The sequence below is a fragment of the Asterias amurensis genome, chromosome 1, assembly GCF_032118995.1.
Source record: "Asterias amurensis chromosome 1, ASM3211899v1".
NCBI classification, from domain to species: domain Eukaryota; kingdom Metazoa; phylum Echinodermata; class Asteroidea; order Forcipulatida; family Asteriidae; genus Asterias; species Asterias amurensis.
This window is the reverse complement of record NC_092648.1, coordinates 11,064,649-11,087,325: the sequence shown is the minus strand read 5'-3', so window position 1 is coordinate 11,087,325 and position 22,677 is coordinate 11,064,649. Positions and strand designations below refer to the sequence as shown.

The 22,677-nt window shown below is 40.6% G+C and overlaps 2 protein-coding genes across 2 annotated transcripts; both read left to right on the top strand.

Annotated features, from left to right (window-relative positions):
* The first annotated feature begins 314 nt into the window (after window positions 1-314).
* On the top strand, window positions 315-17,027 carry LOC139945466 (uncharacterized). The gene is made up of 5 exons (XM_071942822.1): window positions 315-413; window positions 1,922-2,076; window positions 4,574-4,735; window positions 5,852-5,998; window positions 8,030-17,027. Exons 2-5 carry the CDS (start codon window positions 1,971-1,973, stop codon window positions 11,632-11,634), a joined length of 4,020 nt encoding a protein of 1,339 aa, XP_071798923.1. The 5' UTR covers window positions 315-413; window positions 1,922-1,970; the 3' UTR covers window positions 11,635-17,027.
* Window positions 17,028-17,674: 647 nt separating this feature from the next.
* On the top strand, window positions 17,675-22,199 carry LOC139945456 (testis-specific serine/threonine-protein kinase 3-like). Its single transcript, XM_071942812.1, has 4 exons — window positions 17,675-18,121; window positions 18,615-18,767; window positions 19,605-19,899; window positions 21,125-22,199. The coding sequence occupies exons 1-4, from the start codon at window positions 17,960-17,962 to the stop codon at window positions 21,643-21,645; spliced, it is 1,131 nt and encodes a 376-aa protein (XP_071798913.1). The 5' UTR covers window positions 17,675-17,959; the 3' UTR covers window positions 21,646-22,199.
* The last annotated feature ends 478 nt before the right edge of the window (window positions 22,200-22,677 follow it).

Sequence of the window (22,677 nt, the reverse complement as noted above, 5' to 3'; positions counted from 1 at the left end):
TCTTAATTATCAAACATGTTGATCATTTATGCATATTTGAAGTGCTGGGCTGAAATATTCGGCGCCCCTTAATCTGCAGCCTCTGCTTTCCTTTTTTTAAATAAGTTTTTTATTATGTTGGCGTTTGTTTTTGGTTTTTTTCGGGGGGGGGGGGGGGGGGGCGTCTTTCATCTGCTAAAGAATAAACCACATTCCCCTTTAAATAAAACGGGTTGATTTTGGCTGCCACCAATGGAGGGCGTTCTAAAAAATAGTGCAAATGAAAAATGAAGAGGATACTAGTACAAGTCTACTTCTGCGCCATTGTTATTCTATCCAGCCCGTGATTCCGTGCATAATGCAATGTAATGGATTTGCTTTATAAATAGCCGAGGGCTTGCTGTGGAAAAATCTACTGAAAAGGATGTGGTTTGGTGAGTTATTAATTGCTTTAAAGCGAACTTAAATTGAATATTGAATGATAGCGGAAACTTGTCCACGTTCCTCGCTTTGTGCCGAGCATTGGATTGGTCATTTTGGAATGATCCTAATCATCATGCCAGTCAACTCATGATGTCATCGGCCGGCTGGACTGTTGGTCGTAGCATAGAGTCTGAACTTTTCATGAAGACGATAGCAGAACGAACCTCATGGTTCTAGGGTAGCCTGAGCGTACTTCTAGAAACTTTATATTAAGGCTCCCCTGTGAGCCTTATAGGGGTCTAGTATTTTGGGCCTCCTTAACGCTACACGCTTTTCAAATCAGCGTTGAAATTGATAGGTGAAGGTTTTACGACCGTTAGCATGGGTATTTTTTAGACAGCAACAACTGAAGTTTCTATTGTACTACACTACCAAAACTTTCCCCAAGTACTCCATATACATTCATAATGCTTGTATTTCCTTTTTGTTGAGTGAAATTAAAAAACATCGTCAAAAAATGCAATTTTCTGCTCGGTACTCACTGTTGTTTTTCTGCCACATCGCACGTTTATCTTTTGGTCACTTAGGTTTAGACCTTTTTGTCAGCAATGACTCTCACCCCTGATTTAGGTAAACAAATTTTGAATAACAATTACAGTCTGTTTTGTTGGTTTTGTTCAGATGATCTTCCCGTCAATGGAACTCTGCAAACTCCCACAAAGGGATATAAACGCTAAGCTGGCAACAGCCAATCCATCTGATACAAACATTGGTGTAATGTCTTTGATTATGTATTTTGAGTTGCACTGATCAAGATATTGTGATTCAGTAACTAGACAACAATACTTATTCTATTCATTGTGAAATCAGCAATTGGTTAGATGGTAGGATTTGAGCCCACAACCTTGTGAATGCAAGTCACCGTGCAAGTCACTAGTGGTTGAATAGCAGGACTTGCAATCACAAACTTATGGGTTCAAATCCCCCGAGCTAACGGCTGATTTCAAAATGACTAGAATAAAGGCCCGGTCCCACTGCAGCGATAACGATAACGATCAAGACGCAAAGAGAACGCATTCTATTGGTTGAATTGCTCCACGCAGAATACGCACACGCTCATTTAACCAATGGACTGCGTTCTCTTTGCGTCGTTATCGTTATCGTTCTCGTTATCGCTGCAGTGGGACCGGGCCTTAAGTATTGTCGTCTAGTTATACTGAATCACATTTACTTGATTTGTGCGATTCATAATCATAGATGTTAAAACAATGTTTATATGAATGAGATCGGCTGTTACCGGCTTGGTGTTACAGTATGTCCCCTTGTGGGAGTTTGCCTAGTTCCCTTGATGGGAAGATCATGGGTGGCCTGGTTGGCTTGCGTAAGGCGCTCGCCTCTCACCAAGGTGACCCCGGTTCGATTCCCGGTCGGGGCCATATGTGAGTTGAGTTGTGCTGGTTTGCATCTAACAACAACAAACAACAACAATATCCACTGAAGACCATGCTTTTTTTTGCAGATGTGACTTTCCTTTGATGTAGAGAGGGGCACCCACAGACGACCCAGAGATGATGTCTATTCTGGAAACAGTGATTTCCTCATCACCAGTGGTAGATGATGATGCACTTACAGCAGGCATCCATCCGATTGAAGGGAACACACAAGGGGTATCAGGTGATGCAACATTTCTACCTCCACGCTGTGATCAGGGATCACACCGGGCCTGGAATTACAAAGGCTGTGGCCTCAGTTGCCCAGTAGGGCCCTATTTCATGACTCTGCTCACCGTAAGCAAAGAATCAGCGCTTATGGACATGACGGAAGCAGGGAATTCTGCACTCTGTCAAACTTATTTCACGGGTTAGCGGGGAACTTTGGCCTGTGCTCGTGTGTACTCTAAGTTGCTAGGCATTCCACGCTTACACAGCTTGCGCAGAAACTAGGCACATTGCTGTGCAAGCGGAGAATGGTGATCGCAAGCACAGAACTCGCCGGAAAGCAGAGCCATGAAATTTTGCCCTGTTCTTGGCCTTGGTGCCCCTTAAAAAAGATTCCAATATAGATTTTAAGGTTTTCTAATAGAAGTGCTCTGTGCAAAATGAAAATGGCCTTGCCCTCTCTAAATGAAACTTTAGGCCTGCCACCCCTAAGATTTTATACAACCTGGGAAGCAGCAGGAGAGGGATCACCTTAAGGGGATGTGACTTTTTATTTCAAATGTCAAGTAATAAACTGGGCCCAATATTATGGCTCTTTCGGAAGCAGGGAATTCTGTGCCTACGGCAAGCGTACTTCACAGGCTAGTTGGGAATTTTGGCTTGTGCGCATGCGTACTTCAAGTCACAAGGCATTCTATACTTACACAGCTAGTGCAGCAATTCGGCGCTTGCCGTGTAAGCAGAGAATGGTGATTGTATGCGCAGAATTTGGCGTTAAGCAGAGCCCTGAAATTGGACCCTGATCTTGGCCTTGGTGCTCCTCAAAAATTTCCTATAGACTTTAAGATTTTCTAATAGAAGATTTTAAGGTTTTCTAATAGAAGTGCTCTGTGCAAAATGAAAATGGCCTTGCCCTCTCTAAGATGAAACTTTAGGCCTGCCCACCTTAAGTTTTTGATACAACCTGGGAAGCTGCAGGAGAGGGATCACCTTATTAAGGGGATGTGACTTTTTATTTCAAATGTCAAGTAATAAACTGCAAGGGAAACTTACTGTTTAAATTGTTATTAATTTAGGGACAAAGAAAAATTAACTCTTCAAAAGGTCTGGGTACTTTTTGTAACACAAAACACAAAGTTCACAGATTTACATTAAAGGAACACGTTGCCTTGGATCGGTCAAGTTGGTCTTTGAAAAGGGTTTGTAACCGTTTGTTATAAAGTGCATATGAGTAGAGAGATATTTTAAAAGTATTTTAAATGATCCACACAAGTATCACTCGAATTGTGTGGATTTTCCTTTTACCTCTTCGACTAACACGGTCAGCCATTTATGTTGACTCTCATAAATGGGCGACCGTGTTAGTTCGCAAAGTAAAAGGAAAACCACGCAATTTCGAGACAAATTTGTGTGGATCGTTGTATTCTACTTTTAAAATATCTTTCTAATCATATGCATTTGATAACAAACGGTTTCAAACACTTATTAGCCCAACTCGACTGGTCCAAGGCAACGTGTTCCTTCAAACTTACATGTACACAGTTTGAAGATATTGATGGTAGAAAGCTTCCCTTAAAATATTACTTGCTGAGGTGCTGTAGTTTTTTAGAAATGAGTAAAACAATGTCATGAAAATAATTTAGTCTTCATGACTTGTTTGAGTACCCAAATCCTTTAAAGGCAGTGGACACTATTGGTAATTACGCAAAATAATGATTATCATAAAAGCTTACTTGGTAACGAGTAATGGGGAGAGATTGATAGTATAAAACATTGTGAGAAACGGCTCCCTCTGAAGTGACATAGTTTTCGAGAAAGAAGTAATTTTCCACGAATTTGATTTCAAGACCTCAGAAATCAACCATCTAAAAGCACACAACTTTGTGTGAATAGGGTGTTTTTTCTTTCATTATTATCTCGCAAATTTGACGACCAATTAAGCTCAAGTTTTCACAGGTTTGTTATTTTATGCGTATGTTGAGATACACCAAGTGAGAAGACTGGTCTTTGACAATTACCAATAGTGTCCAGTGTCTTTAAGACATCAGTCTATGTAAATATGCGCCCAGCTACCACTGTGTATGTAGTATCAAATACCATGGTATTTTGGCCACAGTATGATGTGAATCCCCCAAAACGCCCAAGCTTAGGTGTAACATCAACGCAAGAAGTAACTATAACTAGTAAACTTGTGGGTACAACCAAGTGTAAATCTTTTTTGGTAGGAGTGTTGGCTCTAAAAAAAAAAGCCAGTGTGTGTGTATGCTTTGAATAGCATACTTTGTTCGTCTTCAGCATTCTCCTGAAGACTAGCAGATTTTAATGTTCAAAATGTCGAGACCACACACTGCTCTTTTCAGAGCCAACACTCTTACCAAAAGAGATTACACATGGTTGTACCCGCAAGTTTACTGTTTGCATTTACTTCCTATTATCCACACAATGCAAAGCTTCAAAAATCAATTAATGACAAAGGGTTATTTATTTATTTGTTTAATTTGTTTTTGGTGCAGATGGAGTATTTTCTGAGACTTTTGATGACAAGAATCCTTCGGAGGAGAGTGACGTAGCATTTATCTCCTCTGGTGAAGTGACTGAATCTGAAGAAGGAAGCAATCATGTAGAACTAGAAGCCCAGGTCGAGACTAGCAAACCAAAGGAAGACTTAACACCAAGTAAGGAAATATCCTTGCCTTTAAAGGAACATTACAGAATTGGTTTTTGCTTACAAAACAGTTGCTGACAGTGTAAGCACTTTATGTAATCCACCATATACATAAACTGACAAACCTGTAGAAGTTTTAGATTGATTGGCCGTCTTGGTCACGAGAGAATAGTGAAAAACCGATTACAAATTTGGCATTGCATCGATGCCAAAATAAAAATGAATAAAACGCTCACTGAGCAATAAACTCCAAAACGCGAAGTTAGATTCTTGATTTCTCATCAAATATGACATTTCAGACAGAAATATTTCAAGGGATGTTTTCAACTATCATCATCATTAGACCGTGTTAGTTTTATGTAAACCTGTGATCTTCACGATTTTTGTTTCTTACCAATTCTGTAATGTTCCTTTAATCAGGACTTTGACCACAGTGTTTTCCAAACTGTTACTGTCGCACCTAGATAACTATGACCCTTAAACATATTTTATTGAGTTGTTCTCTTTTGTATTTCTTTTTCAGACAATTCCAAACAAATTTATATCAAATATCTTTCTTACCATATTTATTTTATTATAAATGATTGTTACCCTGAACACCCAATACGAAAGCACCATGTCGCGATAACAAGCTCCTGCTTGAAGTGGTTAAAAATTGGTCTTGAGTGTATAAAAGACCTTCTCACTGCTAAGCTTCGTGGCATGTTGGGGCCGAGTAGTCTAGTGCATTAGACTCAAGTTCAGATTGCGGATGAGTGGCATGTCGTGGCCGAGTGTCCGAGTGCACTCTGGACTCAAGTTCTGGTGTTTTCGATCAGCAGAGTTTTGGTTCAACTCTGGATCTTGACACAAGTGTACTTAAGCAAGGCACTGAAATAATATTTATTTCTTCATCCTTTGATCTCTTTTTTATTTGTGGGTGTTACTTGGGAGGATAGAAAGATATTTGTGAGACTCTAACTCGATGTTTGAACATCATTCTTTTGAAACCAAGATGTTGAATTTAGGGGGGAAAAAGATCTCGTCCTGTCTTGGGTTTACTGACCTGACACTGAAATCATTGTAAAATTGGAGCCCTGCCTGAAATGAGGCGAATATGCTGACTTCACATTCTTATTTTCATCAGGTACACTATGTGTCGACCCATCCATCTTGCAAAATGGTGAAGAGTCTTTGATCACCCTTGAAGGTGCCCCTCCTCTCAGCCCCTCACATGGTGATGATGAAGTCAGCAAGACGAGGGATACTACACAAACTGGGGTCAATGATAATGGTGAGGTTTGTTGTATTCTCACAGGGGTATCAATGTCTGAATCCGTTATTATAAGCACTGGACACTATTGGTAATTGTCAAAGACCAGTCTTCTCACTTGGTGTATCTCAACATATGCATAAAATAACAAACCTGCGAAAATTTGAGCTCAATTGGTCGTCGATGTTGCCAGAGAAAAATGGAAGAAAAAAAAACCTTGTCGCACAAGTTGTGTGCTTTCAGATGCTTGAATCGAGACCTCAGCTGAGGTCTCGAATTCAATGCTAATATTTTAATGACAAATTGCTTCATTCTCATAAACTACGTTACTTCAGAGGGAGTCGTTTCTCACAATGTTTTATACTATCAACAGCTCTCCATTGCTTGTTACCAAGTAAGTTGTTATGCTAACAATTATTTTGAGTAATTACCAATAGTGTCCATTGCTTTCAAGAGGGGCTTTAAGGGTAAATTCAGTTTTGTGGTTCATTCATTTTCTTATAGTCTCTAACCTCATGTTAAAATGGTATAAAATAACACTGTGTTTGATACCCTTAAAGGGAAGGTACACGTTTGATAATTGTCAAAGACCAGTCTTCTCACTTGGTGTATCCCATCATAACCATAAAATAACAAGCCTGTGAAAATTTGGGCTCAATTGGTCATCGAAGTTGCTAGAAAATGATTAAAGAAAAAACACTCTTTTTGGACGAATTTGTGTGCTTTCAGATAAGAATAAAAGATGTCTAGCTAGAAGTCTTTTATTATTTTAGTGAGAAATTACCTCTTTCTCAAAAACTACGCTACTTCAGAGGAAGTCGCTTCCCATAGTGCTGGGCGAATAATGAAATTTTGATGTTCGGTTACCGCTGGCCAACTATCCGAAATAAACCGGATATTCGAATAGTTTTTTTCGCCGCTAGAGGGCGCTTTCTAAAAAATAATTTTTACAAATATTTTTTTGTTTTACTGCTAGAGGGCGCTGTTCGGGTATGGGCGGATTGATATTAGTGTTAGACAGTGTCACCCGGTTCATTCATAAAAATAACCGGATCTAATTTAAAGATGGCGATTCGCTTTTACTTTTGATCGTGATTGACTCTACGTGAAGGAAAACTTTCGTAATCTTTAAACAAATTACGTCAGAAATGTCATTGTTTAAACTCTTCACGGAGGTGAGCATAGTTAATACTTAATTTATGCTGTTTTATGCTGTCTTAATAGAAGTTTCATAACGATTAAAAAAAACCATTCCTATCAGTTGTCGCCCGACGTCCGCGGATATTTGGATATTAAAGAATATCCGGTTACTTGGTTGTAATTACAGGTCTATCCGGTTTATAAATAGGTATTCACGCCCATTGCAGATATCCGGTTAAAAAAAAAAGGCATTCGCGGTTACGGCTAGGAAAAGCTATTCGCCATTAACCGGATATTCAAATTATTCGCCCAGGCCTAGTTTCCCACATTGTTTTATAGTATCAACAGCTCTCCAATGCTCGTTACCGAGTCAGTTTTTAAGTTAATACTTGTTTTGAGTAATTACCTTCCCTTTAAAGTGTAATTTTGTCAAAAACCCAAAACATTCAGTGAGGTCACATTTCAAATATATGGGTCTGTAATTTTTGTTCAGATTTTTTTTAATAATTCCAGAATTTTGATGAATTTTAGTCAAAATGGCATTGCACAAAAAAAGAACTCTTGGGATTGTACAGACCCATTTGTTTTTGGTGTTGATGGCACCATGTTTTAAATTTCATTCTACAGTGAGGTTAGAGACTTGAATTTTTTTCCTGTTGTTAACATGAAGCAGACGGTTCTCTTAGAACTAAGTATTCCCTTGAATTTCAAAGACTGAATATATGTTGATACCTCACTATGCAACGCCTCAAAACCCCCAGATAATTTCAAAATAATCAAGCTGTAGAATGCTAGAGGTTTTTGGTTGAATACTGCAGGACAAATTAAACATGTAAACAAAATTTGCTCCCGCCTCAACTTCAATGTTTGCAATTTATTTGATTTTTTCTGTTTTTGATTTTTTTTCTTCAGATGAATCCATTCCAAGCCGCTCAGAATTTTCCGTCTGGCAGACTAGCCTTGTTAAATGCCCAGACATCTCTAGCGCTTCATCAACTGAAGCACAGATGGGTACTACAGTCGAAGTACAGGCTACCCTGTTACAAGATGGACCTCCTGCACAAGGCCCTCATCCCAATCAGGAATCGACCAAGGTAGAGGAGCATTCCCTGAAATGCCCCGAGTGTGACTTAACGTTCGCCAATGCTATATCCTTGAATGCACATCAGCTGACGCATAAAGCCGACAGCCAGTTTGTGTGTGGTATATGCGGCAAGGGCTTCAACACCGAGAGCTTATTGAGCCGTCACTTCGTAACGCATTCCGAGAGCCGTCGTTACACCTGTACGCACTGCGGTAGGATTTTCAAAAACATCCTGAGCTTCCAGAAACATGAGAAGCTCCATACTGTAGGGAAGGTCTTCACATGTAAAGACTGTGGAAAGGCCTTCCGACATAAGCATATCCTACAGAAGCATCGGTATAGTCACCGGAAAAAAGTCCGGATCGAGTACGCGTGCGAACATTGCAGTGAATGCTTCTCAACCATTAAGGAACTACAGCGACATGAACGATTTGACCATGTTAGGAACGACAAGGGCAACCAGTTCAAACGTCTCCACAATTGTAAAGAATGTGGTGAGAGCTTCCAGAGAGCCAGCCAGCTCAAAGAGCACCTCAAGATTCACGCCGTCCAGAAGCAGAACTTCTGTAATGATTGCGGAAGGGGTTACGCTTCGTCAACAGCTCTTCTGAATCATCGCTGCTTCCGTGCCAGGAAGACCTCGTTTGCATGTAAGGAGTGCGGGAGGCGGTTCACGAGTAAACAAGATGTGTTGGACCATGAGAGGATGCATGAGAACGAGAGAGAGTTTGACTGCGAGTTGTGCCCCAAGAGCTTTAACTCTGAGTCTGAGCTCGACGACCACACAGCGGTCCACAGACAACCAAATAGCTTCAAATGTAGACATTGTGATAAGTGCTTCAAGAAGAAGGGATTCCTGACCAATCATGAGAAGTCACACAAAACAAAAAAGCTCAGAACACAAAAAGTAGGCAAATCAAAACCGCGGGAACCAGCTCACAATCACATCATCAGAGATTTGGATAAGAAAACGTCGGAGCAACAACATGAATCTGTTTTTATCGAATCGGAGGGAGTCTACAAATGCAAAGACTGTGGGAAGACATTTAAGCAGAAGGGTCAAACGATTAACCACCAAAGAAAAGAGACCAACCAGCGGACGTTTGTCTGCACCCAGTGCCCCAATACCTACATCACCAGTGCTCATCTGAAGGCTCACGTGCTCACTCATTCTAAGAATGCAGAGAAGAAATGCGAAGGATGCGGGAGGGAGTTCAACTACAAGAGCAACCTGACAAGCCATCAGAGACAATGTCCCCAAATGGCCGGCAAGAGGAGTGCTGTAACGAACCATCGTAGGAGGTACAATCACCAAGCCAAATCAACAACGTCTGATGGGATCGACAATGGATCAAAGACGCCACATAATGGAGATACGGAAGAGGAGACAACCCAGGATGATACTTTAAGAAACTCACATGATGAGATGAAACATGTGAGTTATTATAATAAGGAAATGAGAATGTACGAATGCAAGGACTGCGGACAGACTTTCAAGCAAAAGGGCCAAACTGTATACCACCAGAGGAAGGTCAGTAACGAGCGCCTCTTTGTTTGCAAAGTCTGTAAGAAGGCCTTCCTAACAAGCCCCCATCTCAAGGCCCATGAGCTTGTGCACACCACAGAGAAACCACTCTGCTGCGCTGGCTGCGGGAAACGATTCAACTACAAGTGCAATCTGAAGACCCATCAGAGGAACGGATGCGTCGGCTTGAACCCCGAAGGTGAGCCGGCACTCTCCAAGATGAAACTGTTTAAGTGCGAGGAGTGCGGGAAGGAGTTCAAGCTGAAATTGTACTTTGATAAGCACCAGAAGATGCACGAACACAAAAGACTCCAGCAAGAGGCCGGGGAAGTTGTGTCTGACCTTGACGAAATGGGTAGACGCAAAGAGCACCTGTCCGATTACAATGAAGAAGACGGAACGTACAAGTGTCGGGATTGTGGGTTACTTTTCAAGCAGTCTGGACAGGCACTGTATCATGTCAGGAAGTATAGCAACGAGAGGAGATTTGTCTGCAAGGTTTGCCCCAAGAGCTTCCTGACCAGTGCTCATCTGAAGAGTCACATCATGTCCCACACTAAAGAGAAACCATACAAATGCTGGTACTGCGGCAAAGGCTTTAATCACAACTCTAACCGGAAGTACCACCAGAGGATATCGTGCAATGAGAGACCAGCCCCGGGAGAAGGCAGCCGACCTGAAGAGGAGAGCTCCCCTGAGAGCAGTAAGGGTCAGGACGAGGTTAAGAAGCCGATCGAGTGTGTCGTTTGTAACAAGCAGTTTAAGTTATCCCATAGCTGGAAGGTCCACATGAGGGTCCATACACGGGAGCAGCCCTTCCTCTGTGAATACTGTGGTAAGGCTTTCCGCTGTCGGAGCAACCTCTATGTCCATCGAAACAGCCACACCAAAGAGAGGCCGTTCTTGTGCAACTACTGCGGTAAAAACTTTGCGCAGTTATCACATGTCCGAGTCCACGAAGCAATCCACAGTACAGAGAAGCCCTACAAGTGTGAGATATGTGACAAGAGTTTCAACCAGGAGTTTTATCTGAAGCGGCATAAAGTCATGCACACGGATGATCGGCCGTTTTCATGCTCCTGCGGGAAATCCTTTAAGTACAGAGGAAGTTTAGTATCACATAAGGCAACACACAGCCCAAAGAGACCGTACAGCTGTCATCTGTGTGAGAAAGCCTTCAAGCAGAGCTGCCACCTCAAAGTCCACATATTGACGCACGGCGAAACGAAACCGTACAAGTGTGACAAATGCCAGAAGGCGTTCATTCGTAAGAATCAGCTAAGCCGCCACCAGAGAAGCCACAGCGACGAGCGGTGTTACGCCTGCCCAGTGTGCGGGAAGGACTTCAAGCACAGCTCCAGTATGAAACGACACCAGGAACGCAAACACAAGGAGAACGTGGAGACGAGCGTCGACACCGCAACACAAGAAGCACAGCCCGTGTATGATAGCTTACCATTCCCGCAAACCCCAACGGAGAAGGACGACATGCCTGTTGCGAAACCCAAGACACAGTGGCCTGCTCCCGTGCTTGATGGCAGAGCGAACCTAGAGCAGGGTAGTCAGATGAACATAGGCGGGCAGATGGAGGCAAGTAATGTGTCAGCCCAGCGTGTAGATAACAGGGTACTAACTCAGATGGATGGAACAAGGATGACCAGTCAGCCGGTCGACTGCAGGATGACCAACCAACCAATAGACTACAGGGTGTCCCCACAGATGCCTGACGGTCGGATCCAGGCATCCCAATCCCTTGTCTCGGGTCATTTGGGACTATCTGGTCATCCGGTTTACTCTGAGGCTCAATATATACAAGGTCCAGAGTTTGCGTCAGTCCACCTGCCACATATCGGTACGTTTGACTTCAGGACTAACACAACCGGTAATGTAGATTATACTGTATTGTAAATGTTTACATGAATGTTTTAAGGTTAAGGTCTCATCCAGTGCAATTACCAAGGGTGGTTTAGCAGGACTAAAAAAAATTTGGGAAATAACTGGACTTTTTTACTGAACCAGATTGTTTATTCAAAAGACCAGAGTCAACATGTACATGCAAACTGTGTTTTGGCAGCGGGTACCGCAACGATATAATAGATGTTAAATTTGCATCGGGGATAAAGAATATTAATTTGCGGTACCCACTGCCAAAACATAGGATTCGAACTGCCTCTAGCTGCCGGGCAACCTCGGTAGTCTAGTTGGTAAGACACTGCTCTAGAATTGCAAGGGTCGTGGGTTCGAATCCCACCCGAGTAACATGCCTGTGATATTTTTTCACAGGACTCGGGAAAGTACTGAGTATACAGTGCTGACACACATCGGTGTATGGGTAAAAACCAAAATTAATAAACTTTCACAGGGTTGTTCTTGTATGCATGTCGGGATACACCAAGTGAGGGTAAAGGTCTTTGACAATATTATCAAAAGTACACTAGGCCTTGAAACAGGTCAAAAGTTAGATTTGTAAATTTTGTTCTATTAGAAGCATGCGATGATACAACTATAACATCTTCAGAGAGGGAAGGGATATTATTAAAAATGTTCTAATGGTAGTGATTTTTAGGATTTGAGGCATTGCATGGTGAGGTATCAATGTATATTTGGTTTGCGGTAACACCATGTGTGTATCTACTTGCCAGGTAGAGTTGTTCTTAGAGAACTGTCTTGCTTTATTCTACTGCCGCGAAGTAGGTAATCGGAGGTTCGGGAGACTTCTCAGTTCTGAAAAGAACTGTCCTGCTTTTTAACTATTACCAGGGCGGATGGTATAGAACTGGACTGGACTAGTGATTTAAAGCCATTGGACCCTTTCGGTAAACAGTGTTGTCCAAGGCCCACACTTTGTATACTACAACTTCTATATCAAACAACAAACCTGTGAAAATTTAGGCTCAATCGGTCATCGGAGTCGGGAGAAAACAACGGAAAAACCCACCCTTGTTTCCGCGCGTCTCGCCGTGTCATGACATGTGTTTAAAATAAATCCGTAATTCTCGTTAACGAGAGTTTATATTGTTTTGCTGTTTTCTCAAAAAGTAAAGCATTTCATGGAATAATATTTCAAGAGAAGTCTTTCACCATTGCCTTCTGTAAACCCTGTAAGTTATTTGTAAATCTGTGAACTTTTTTCTTTTTTTTCTGAACCGAAAGGGTCCAATGGCTTTAATCATCACATCAGGGTAATTATTGAGATCAGTGTCAGAAGTGTTGGTCACACTTTTAAAAAAAAACTCAGACTCGCTGTAATAGTTGCAGTCTAGTTTTTTTCCTTCATTTTATTGGTTGATTTTTGATTTGGTACAATTTTTCTTCTGGAATTACACATGTACTTATTCTGAAGTCAGACTGGAATAATATATCAAATTTTATTGTTTGAGAATTAATGTATTAAATCCTTGATTTTTTATCAGAGCGCCTATGAATATTCTAAAAGAATGGAAATAGTTCTAATGTTTTTTTTTATCATTGGTAAACAGTCGTGTATGTGTTTCATTGATTTTATCGTGGATTAAATCCTGGATTTTTTATTGGAGCACTTAATCTGAAAGAATGGAAATGGTTCTAGAAATCGTATTTTATCATCGGCAAAAAAGGTGTAACTGTTGCTTGGATTTTTATTTTTTATTACCAAAGTTATTTGATGGTCAGTGTTGAACATTGCAAACAGAGAACATATTGGACATTTTGAAATATTGGACATAGATGAAATATGTACCAGCATAAACAATGCATATACTAGGGTAGGGGTAGGGAGGATAGTGTTATATTTGTTAGAATATTATAGTTTTTATGTACAGTGAAACGTTTAGAAATGTATTTTTTTATCCCAAAGCTTTGGGAGCATGATATCTCAGTCCAATACTCTGCTCTGAAAATATTAACAAAATCCATAGAGTTATAAATAAGAACTAGAGGGCGCACTGGTGATGCTGCTTGCACAAACGCGAGGGGACTGCAAGGAGACACGCGCACCATTCTGTACGCGTGTTGAATATGAAGTACACGCTGGAGTTTGTGTTTATGAACACTACGCGATGCTGTTTTGTCAACTTACATGTACAAAATGGCCGCACGAACACCGCTATGATGTGGGATGCTGTTTTTGTCAACTTAGAAAATGGCAGCATGCGCGCATGCCGGGCCGCGTATATAGGCCAGTGCGCCCTCTATTTCTTATATATAACTCTATGACAAAATCAGATCATGGTATGCATCCAGGGCCCACTTTGATGGAGCTGCTTTTCAAGAAAAAACAATATGAGAGTTACCAGCCAAATACCATGTTACATGTAACATGTTTGATTACAATGAAGTTTGATGCGACGTGCAACAAAAACGCATGTTACATGGCTCGGGGGTCGGGTAACATGAAAAGTGATGTACACCGGTGATCGTTCCCAGTGTTGGTCGATTTCCAGCGCTGTGTACGAAACACCCGCAGGTTTGAGGGAACAGTCAGGTTTCTTGTTCGTCTGCTTATTAAACAATGAATACTCCGTCGTAAGAGAAGAGAAATATTAATGTTACCAGGGTATAACAAAACAATTGTTGCCAGTGTGATTGGGGTCCATGGGTTTTGTACACCATCGGTGGCAAATGGCACCCTTGGCTTTGCCTCCGGTGCCATTTTCCCCCATGGGTGTACAAAACGCCATGGACCCCGTCACAGCGTGCAACAATTGTATACTGGTATCCTGCTAATTTTTTTAAAGCAAAAACTTGCTAAGTTATGTTTTCTGCTTGAAAAGCAGCTCTTTAAAAGTTGGCCTAGGGGCCAATTTCACAAAGCAATAAAATTTATCGCAAGACAATTTTTCAGTATCACCATAGTAGTTTGTATTGTAACATCACCATTTCCATAGCAACTACGATTGATTTGCAGTTACGATCAATCTTAGATCTTTGTGAAATCGGCCCCTGGTAGCATGTGTGCATCATGTTGTGCCTGAAGTTGTTTCGAGGGATGTCAATAATGTGAAGATGCGCTCATGGTATAACTTAAAGTTCTGAGCCCATGTACTGTGTGTGGCTAGTAACCCTAGCCTGGTAAGCTTAATTTTGTTATGCTAAGCTACTTTTTGTGCTTTGATAGCTCTTTGAAAATGAGCTATAACATTACAAAATTGAATTAGCCCTTGAACAGAGTTCTTATTTGGAAATGATGAACTTAATTGTACATAAATGTAGACTTATGTGTAGAGTAATATTTTATACTAATGCAAGAAAATAGCCTTGCAGCTTATTTTTCGCAGCGAGTCAACAGTATATTTATGGCATGTGTAAAAATGTGAAGTTTTGAAAGAAAATGTAACGATGGCCGTGTGTTTTAGCCAAGCAGGGCTCAATGCTATCGCGCTGCTTAGTGCAGATTTCTGCAATTTCCAGTGACCTGTCAAATTATTTCTATAGGTGGTAAGGTCCTCAAGGGCGTTTGTCAATTTGCTAATTTATGTATTTAGTACTTTAAAAAGTGGAAGGAAAATGGCAAATTCAGTTGTGTGTTTCAACTCATTTTCCAGTAGATAAAGTCCTCATGTTAGTGGGCACAAATTACGCGGTCTCCAACTTCACGATAAAATTGGTGCAAACTACCAATGTATTTTATACATTTCCGGTACAAATTTTGTCAACATCCAATTATCTGACTTGTCTGATGTCATTTGGAGAAAAAAAAATGTCTCAACATTTTTGTTGGGGGAAGTTTTGGTTCATAACTTACTTTGTCAGAGGGAAATTTAAAACTTGTGATTTCAACAACTGATGGGTCTTTACATTCAAAGGTTGAGTACAAGTAACCCCATACAAAAATGTAGACCAATCTACTCCGAATAATGTCAGATATTTTGGATGTTGAAAAATGTTGCATTTTTTGTCTATAAAAATTGTAACCCCAAGTGATTCCAAGGTGCTGCTTTAGGATTGTGATACATGATGGTAGAATGCTTGGCAGACATTTCCTTAAATGAATGTTTGTATAGTGTAGTAATGCCATAGAACTATATTGGCTAGAGTGCTACCTTGCTGTTTAAAGGGACAGTCTACTTTTAATAATCACTCTTAAAATTAATGCAATGAAAACTATTGGTTAGAACCTTACAACAGCTTTCAATATGATAACGGCATTTTTATATTTTACTTTGAAGTAATGTGGTTTTATAAAACGATAATAATTGTTGTGCCCCCAAATTTGAATCTGAGAAGCATTACTGCAGTAATGCTTCTCAGATTGTGTATTTCACACAGTTATTGTTTTATTACTGTGTTGACAAATATACCTTTTACCAAATAATGTTATTAACCGACCAGTTCCAAAACTAAAAGTTTATGTTTCGGAACTGGTCAGTTAATAACATTATGTGGTAGTTTGGCTGATAACCTACATGTATCTGTGCTAAGCACTGTTTAGTTCTTGACAGCTTTATGGAATTCGGCTATCAAGACTCAACGCTCTAGTCATTACTTATAGCTCTATGGCACAGTAGTAAATGAAAAACATAAAGGCAATACTGTAAAATTAATGGCAATACTAATTAAATAACTAAAATTTACTCAAAAGTAACAACACTAATTTCAGCATAGAAGTGCTAGTTTATGACTTGTACCTTTTCAAATGTTGTCATTGGGTGTCTATATTTCAAACTAGAATGCAGTGGCCCATGACCATGAATGTGGGGGTAATCAAGTCTGCATTATATTCCATCCACTATAGACATATTATGTAAACTATGGTATAGGTTAGCAATTAGAACTTAAGGTTATAGAGTGCCACAGGTTCAAGGTGGGGAGCTGGAGCTCTATTGATGTATAGGAAGTGGGCATGTGTGAAATTTTAGCAAGCAAATGTTTTCACTTGGGTGCCAATTTGTTTGATAGCAATGGTTATTGTTTGCAAAAAGCTTGTGTATGCACACAAATTTGCTAAGCAAAAAAAAACATTGCTTACCGAAAAAGGTTACAGTCCAAAATATAATACAGGTTCCATTGCTGTGACTGGTTTTAGTATAATTTCTGGCTTAGATTTTGCTAAGAAAAATGTTCTGCTTAACAGCCTTATGAAATTGGGCCTTTATCTATCTTGCTAAAATCTGCTTGCTAAAATGGCGTCCAGTGCACATTTCACAATTCAGCCAGAGCTCCACTACAAGCTCTATAGTAGGCTTTGATGGGAACTGACCTAAAACGCATCTCTAGACATCCATAGTGTTCTGCTAATAACAAACTCAGATGTACTTTTGTGTAATATGCAGCCAGTGTTCTGTTTTGTGTATGATGTGCCCAGCTGAAATAAACAAACTCAGTAACAGATGTACATGTATCATTTTTTTTTCTCTCTCTTGACTGTACCATGTGTAATGTATTAGGGAACATCATTGGCAAAGATAGAGACCACTTCCCGATCAGAAACACCCCCCCCCCCCAAGTGAGATCGAAAGAATACACATTATGGTTTAACACATTAGATAGCCCCTCCATCACAAAACAAAACAAAAAAACAAAAACAGCCTAGCAAATAAACGAACAATTATGCCACCCCCCCCCCCAAAAAAAAAGAGTATCTGCTGACAACCTCCCCAGTTCAAGCCCGTGTTCTAATCTGTTGTTGTTGTTTTTTATTTTATTTTTTATGTAGTCACGCCCTCTTTACAAAACCCATCACATGATTATAGGAGTTGCATTGAGTAATGCTTTTCTTTGTTGGTCAGTGAAAGAAAAATTGATAACCTGATTTCGATTTTACCCATCTGAGATAAGAAACGCTTGTTTTGGGGGTATGTTTTCACGCAAACGAGTGCCAGCTTTCAACCGAAAAAGTAGCGAAAACTTTGGGCATGCAGCAGATACGCGCGCGCATGACGCAATGACACGTCACGAAAAGTTTGTGTTCGTCACAAGCCATTGTTAGTCCAACCAACCGCTGCTTGCCCATTGTTCCGCAACGCGCGTTGTCAGGCTAGGGTGCGCGCAGCCGAGTTGTGGGTCGGTGTTGCACAAGCGCGAAAAAATAGCATTCTGCAGATAATTATTTGACATGGGGTTGAAACCGTATAGGGCCTACTGCGATCTACAATACAGTGCTTTCCTGTTGATTTAACTTCGCAACATACTACACTTATTAGTATCAGTGTCGGTCCTTAGTTTTCTTTTCTGTTGGACAGTTTGGAAGGTAATAATATTACAGCGCTGTGGCCGAACGGAATACCAAGTCCCCGGTCTCGACACCGGAGCCGAGATGGCGTCGGGCAACCCTTCTCACAACCCCGCCTCCTTCCATCCAACCTCGCTCCGGAAGGCAATAAACGAGGAACACGTACTCCTGAAGCGAGGCATCGTCGTCGGTGATCTACTGGGCGAGGGGTCCTACGCCTGCGTCTATTCGGGCTTCCTCGAGAAGGTTTTTGGTTTTTGTTTTCTATTTATATTGTACGATTGCCTTTGCTTGTAAATGTTTGTTTATTGTATATTAACAAATCTTCAAAAAAATCAGTGCGTTCTTCTACCCCATCCACTAACTTGACAGTCTCAAACTTCTCCTGCAAACATCACGCCGCTCTAGGCAGTCATTATACACAACATCAATTCTGTCATCATCCCCAAATCACGCACTTCTGAACATACAGAAATCCTTTATAATCGCTGTCTATACTTTAGAACTCATTCACCTGCATCTGTCGTTGTAGCCCAATCAGCCCAGTCTATCAAATCCAGAATTCTTAAAACTGTTACGAAAATGCCCCCTCCTCACAATTTATGAACTCTAGCTGTATAGTTTATTACTACTACTACTAGCTTCTTGTTCACTTGAGTAAGGTCAACAATTGACAACCTTAATGGACTGGAAATAAAGTGAACTGATATGAATTGAATTTAATTGACTTCAATTGAAGGAGAGGATCAAATGCGCCATCAAAGTCATCAACAAGAGGAAAGCTCCAAAGGATTTCCTGCAGAGGTTCCTCCCGCGAGAGCTGGAGATTCTTAAGACCATAAAACACCCGAACGTCATCCGGTGTCACGAGATCGTAGATGTTGGTCCCAAGGTATGGGTTATCGGGGGGGGGGGTAATAATAATAATGTAGCCTTTTTTGCTCCATGTGTTTTTGTTTCGTTTTAAAATAATAATTTTATTCTATGTTTTTTTTCATAATAATAATTGTACTTTTTGTATTATTGGTTGCTTTTTACGTAATGTATTTTTATTTCATCAAAAGGGCTTTGAGGCCTAGCAGCGGCGCTATACCCTTTTTTTATTTTCATCTTATCACAGCATGCAAAAGAAATATCAAATTTTCCTTTGTGCGTGTAACTCCTCGAGTCGGACTACGTCCCATAGCCTTAGATCTCAAGGGTTTTTCTCTAGGATCCTTGCTGTTCAACCCAATTCGTTTAGATGTTTCTAGGGTGGTGCCGAGCGCTCCAACAACCATGGGTACTTACTTTAGACTTTCACCTGCCAAAAGTTACGAAGTTCCCTGCCCAGGTCTTGGTATGAATCTTTTCCATCTCCTTCGAGGCTACCCTTATATCTCCCGGCACAGATGCCAATGAGATGGCACATGTTCTTTACCTTACAGTGGACGATTTCCCTTGTATAGCAGAGCAAAATGTTTTGCAAAAATGTGTCAGTTGCTATTCAAAAATCATATACTCAAATTAGCATTCACTGCACAAAATCTGTTTTGTCGATCAGTCTAAAATGTTAAAGTCCAAGGGGTCGATTTCACTAAGAGTCCTAAAACTCTAGGAATAGGCCTAGTCCTAGGAGATATAACAAACTTAAGGCTAGTCCTAAGTTGATAGGACGAGTAACTCGTTATAACTCGATATAGGACTATAGTCCTAACTCTTTGTGAAATCTACTATTGTTATTTGTAAGGTGTACATCACGATGGAACTTGCCGGACACGGGGACCTGCTGGAGTACATCAAGCTACGTGGGGCACTGGCTGAGGGCAAGGCGAGGGACTTCTTCGGGCAAGTCGTCTCCGGGATGACTTACCTTCACAATAAGAACATCGTCCATCGTGACCTCAAGTGTGAAAACCTCCTTCTGGACGGGAGCAATAAGATTAAGATTACCGACTTCGGCTTCTCTCGTAAGATTCTCAAGAGTGATCTCAGCAAGACGTTCTGTGGGAGTGCTGCCTACGCTGCCCCAGAAATCCTTCAAGGTATGGGGTATGATGATTAAAATATGAAATATACTTTTATGGGAGAGGAGAGGAGATGGTTTTAACATCTTACAGGATTTGTCCTGGTTTTCAGTGATTGACTATAGCTATGACAGAACAGTAGCATGACGTACACTAGTCTGCCAGTTTTTACACAAGTCCATATAGTTTCATAAGGGTCCAAGTTCAAATTAAGTTTTGTGATCAACTTATTTTCAAATAGTTAGAGTCCTTCAACTAAATTGCAGCACGTGAAAGTAATGTAAAAATGCCAAAGTGTTTGACGCCCGTCAAAGTGCAATAATTGTCAAATCCAAACTGTTTTCGATTAAAGGCCTATATGTCACTCTTCAAGTACTTTTGTACCCATAGAATTTGTACTCATTTCATTCCTGAATTCTGAGGATAAATTCAATCAAAACGCCCTTGAGCTGAGCTCATGACTGGCGCAGAACTTTCTACTATTGAACATTATTTTTTATACAGAACCATATTTTTGCTGTCCGATCCTATCGTGATTCAAATTTCGCTCTGAAATACAGGTAGTATAGTGAGGTTTAAAGATATGAAACGTTTATAAACTTTAACACTTTCATTAGGACTCTATCTCATTTTGACCTCATTTGAAAACCCTCTTTAAGAATGTGTTTATTTTATTTAATGCAAGTTGCCCAAAACAAGGCTAAAAGCCAAACTAGGTTAAGGGCTACAAGGAAGAAAACATAGACATTCAGAAACTCAGTGGAGCTGAAGGTAGGAATTGACATTCCTGTTAAAAGATGGAAGATCATAGGATGAAGGGAAACATGCACCAGGCAAGGAGTTCCAAAGAGATGCAGTACGAGGGAAAAAGTTACTGGAGTAGCTTTTTGTTCTACATCTCGGCACAGCCACGGTATAAGGATGAGAACAAGCCAACAACACTGCCGACAGTTTGCCGACAACACTTGTCGCTAGCCGGACCACTAGGAGATAATTTTGATTAGTGGTCCTCATAATAGTTAGCAAGCGGGGACCATCGGTGGTCCCAATTTCTTTGAGCTGCTTTAGCGGCCGAGTTTGGGCTCACTGTCAGAGCTTCTTTTATGGGTGTGGAATAATTCGAAATTCGATATGTGGCATGATATGCACCCCTTACTAATAGGGTCTCTTCGTGCCACATATTCAAGTGTGAGATTTTAAAAGATTTTTTTTTTCAATCCGGTGTAAATTTTCTCAATTTCAGGAAAGCCATACCAAGCCTTCTTGTACGACATATGGAGCATGGGAATAATCCTATACATCATGGTGTGTGGCTCCATGCCTTATGACGACTCCAACGTTAAACGCATGGTCAGGGACCAGACGGAGAAGAAGCTGGGATTCTCCCGCTCAAAGCAGCTCACCCTCGATTGCAAAGATCTCATCCTGAAGATGCTGACCCCTGACCCCACGAGGCGAGCCACAATGCACTACATTCACCATCACCTATGGATGACGGGACACGACGAAATCAAACAGAGACCCGCTGATGAGGCGGGGGCAAAACTTGACTCTGAACCGGTGGAGTCCCCACCCGAGGGCAGACCCATCGTGGATGAGGAACATCCGTCCGTCGGTTTCAATAAGGTGTCCTTATCAGAAATGGAAATACCAGGTTTTAGCAAGTACCCAAGAGAAAACCATGACGACACTGAAAAACAGCCGAAGCCCCATCCGCAGAAAAACGTGCGTCGCCCTTACAGTCCTAATTTCGTCCCTATCTAAACAAAAATACTGCTCGCCTCCTCATTAAACTAAATAGCCGGACAATCCGGTCCAATGTATATATATTTCTGGTATTATTTATTGTCATAACATTCAAATTAAAACAGTTAGCCCAAATGCCCAAATCGATTCATTGTGCAAAGTTTAAAGATCAAGTGAACGAGCACTCCCGAATGGAAATGCTCATTTTCGGCAGAGCCACTTTTTTTAGTATAGATGAAAATTTCATCTTTGTACAGTATTTTATTACTCAGTTATGTCACTTATTTACGATTATCGTCGGCTCGATCAACTGCACCACACAATAAATTTTTACTTTTGTATCAAGTAAAAAATTTTTTTTTTTTTTCGGTATTTCTTTTTTAGCTTGCATACATTTCTTCGATTTATACAAATAATGTTCATTGTTTTAGTGACCCAACGGATGAATATACCTAATTGTTTGAATGGGTCTAAAAGGCCGCGAGTGTAGGCCTATGCCATACAGAATTGTGCTGATTATGATAACTATCAAATTGATAACTATTAAATAAAATTTAGTCGAGAAATACAAATCTTTTAATGATCGAAGTCATTTTCCCTTTTGACGGAAAACATTTTTTTGTTGTAATATTTTTTGGTGGGGTATTACAAGTTTTGGGTGAATACTTTAATATGCAATTGCCTTACTTTTTTATCTTTAATTCAAAACGGTATCTAGTCAAAACTGGTCATTAATTAGATTTTTGTGAGATATGACCTTCTTGAAACGAGACAGAAATCCAGAAGTGATACATCATAAATCCCGAACTTGTAGGAGGTACGAAGAAGGTACGAAGTGTCTTTCAAGAAGGTACGAAGTGTCCAAGGTACCATGGAGCATGAAGGTACGAGATGTCCAAAGTCACTTCGTTCTTTTTAAAAGGAACGAAGTGTCCAGGATACATTTCATTATAATTAAAGGCACTGGACACTCTTAGAAATATTCAAAACAATTGTTACCGAATCTCCGGGGGACAATCTCCTGCACTGTGTGTTTTAAGTCAAATAACC

Bases quoted from the DNA above. Each gene is read 5' to 3' on its own strand.
- LOC139945466 (XM_071942822.1), top strand. From the start codon at position 1,971: ATGATGTCTATTCTGGAAACAGTGATTTCCTCATCACCAGTGGTAGAT. The intron at 4,736-5,851 runs GTAAGGAAATAT...TATTTTCATCAG, and splicing joins AAAGGAAGACTTAACACCAA to GTACACTATGTGTCGACCCA. The intron at 5,999-8,029 runs GTGAGGTTTGTT...TTTTTTCTTCAG, and splicing joins AACTGGGGTCAATGATAATG to ATGAATCCATTCCAAGCCGC.
- LOC139945456 (XM_071942812.1), top strand. From the start codon at position 17,960: ATGGCGTCGGGCAACCCTTCTCACAACCCCGCCTCCTTCCATCCAACC. The intron at 18,122-18,614 runs GTTTTTGGTTTT...CTTCAATTGAAG, and splicing joins ATTCGGGCTTCCTCGAGAAG to GAGAGGATCAAATGCGCCAT. The intron at 18,768-19,604 runs GTATGGGTTATC...GTTATTTGTAAG, and splicing joins TCGTAGATGTTGGTCCCAAG to GTGTACATCACGATGGAACT.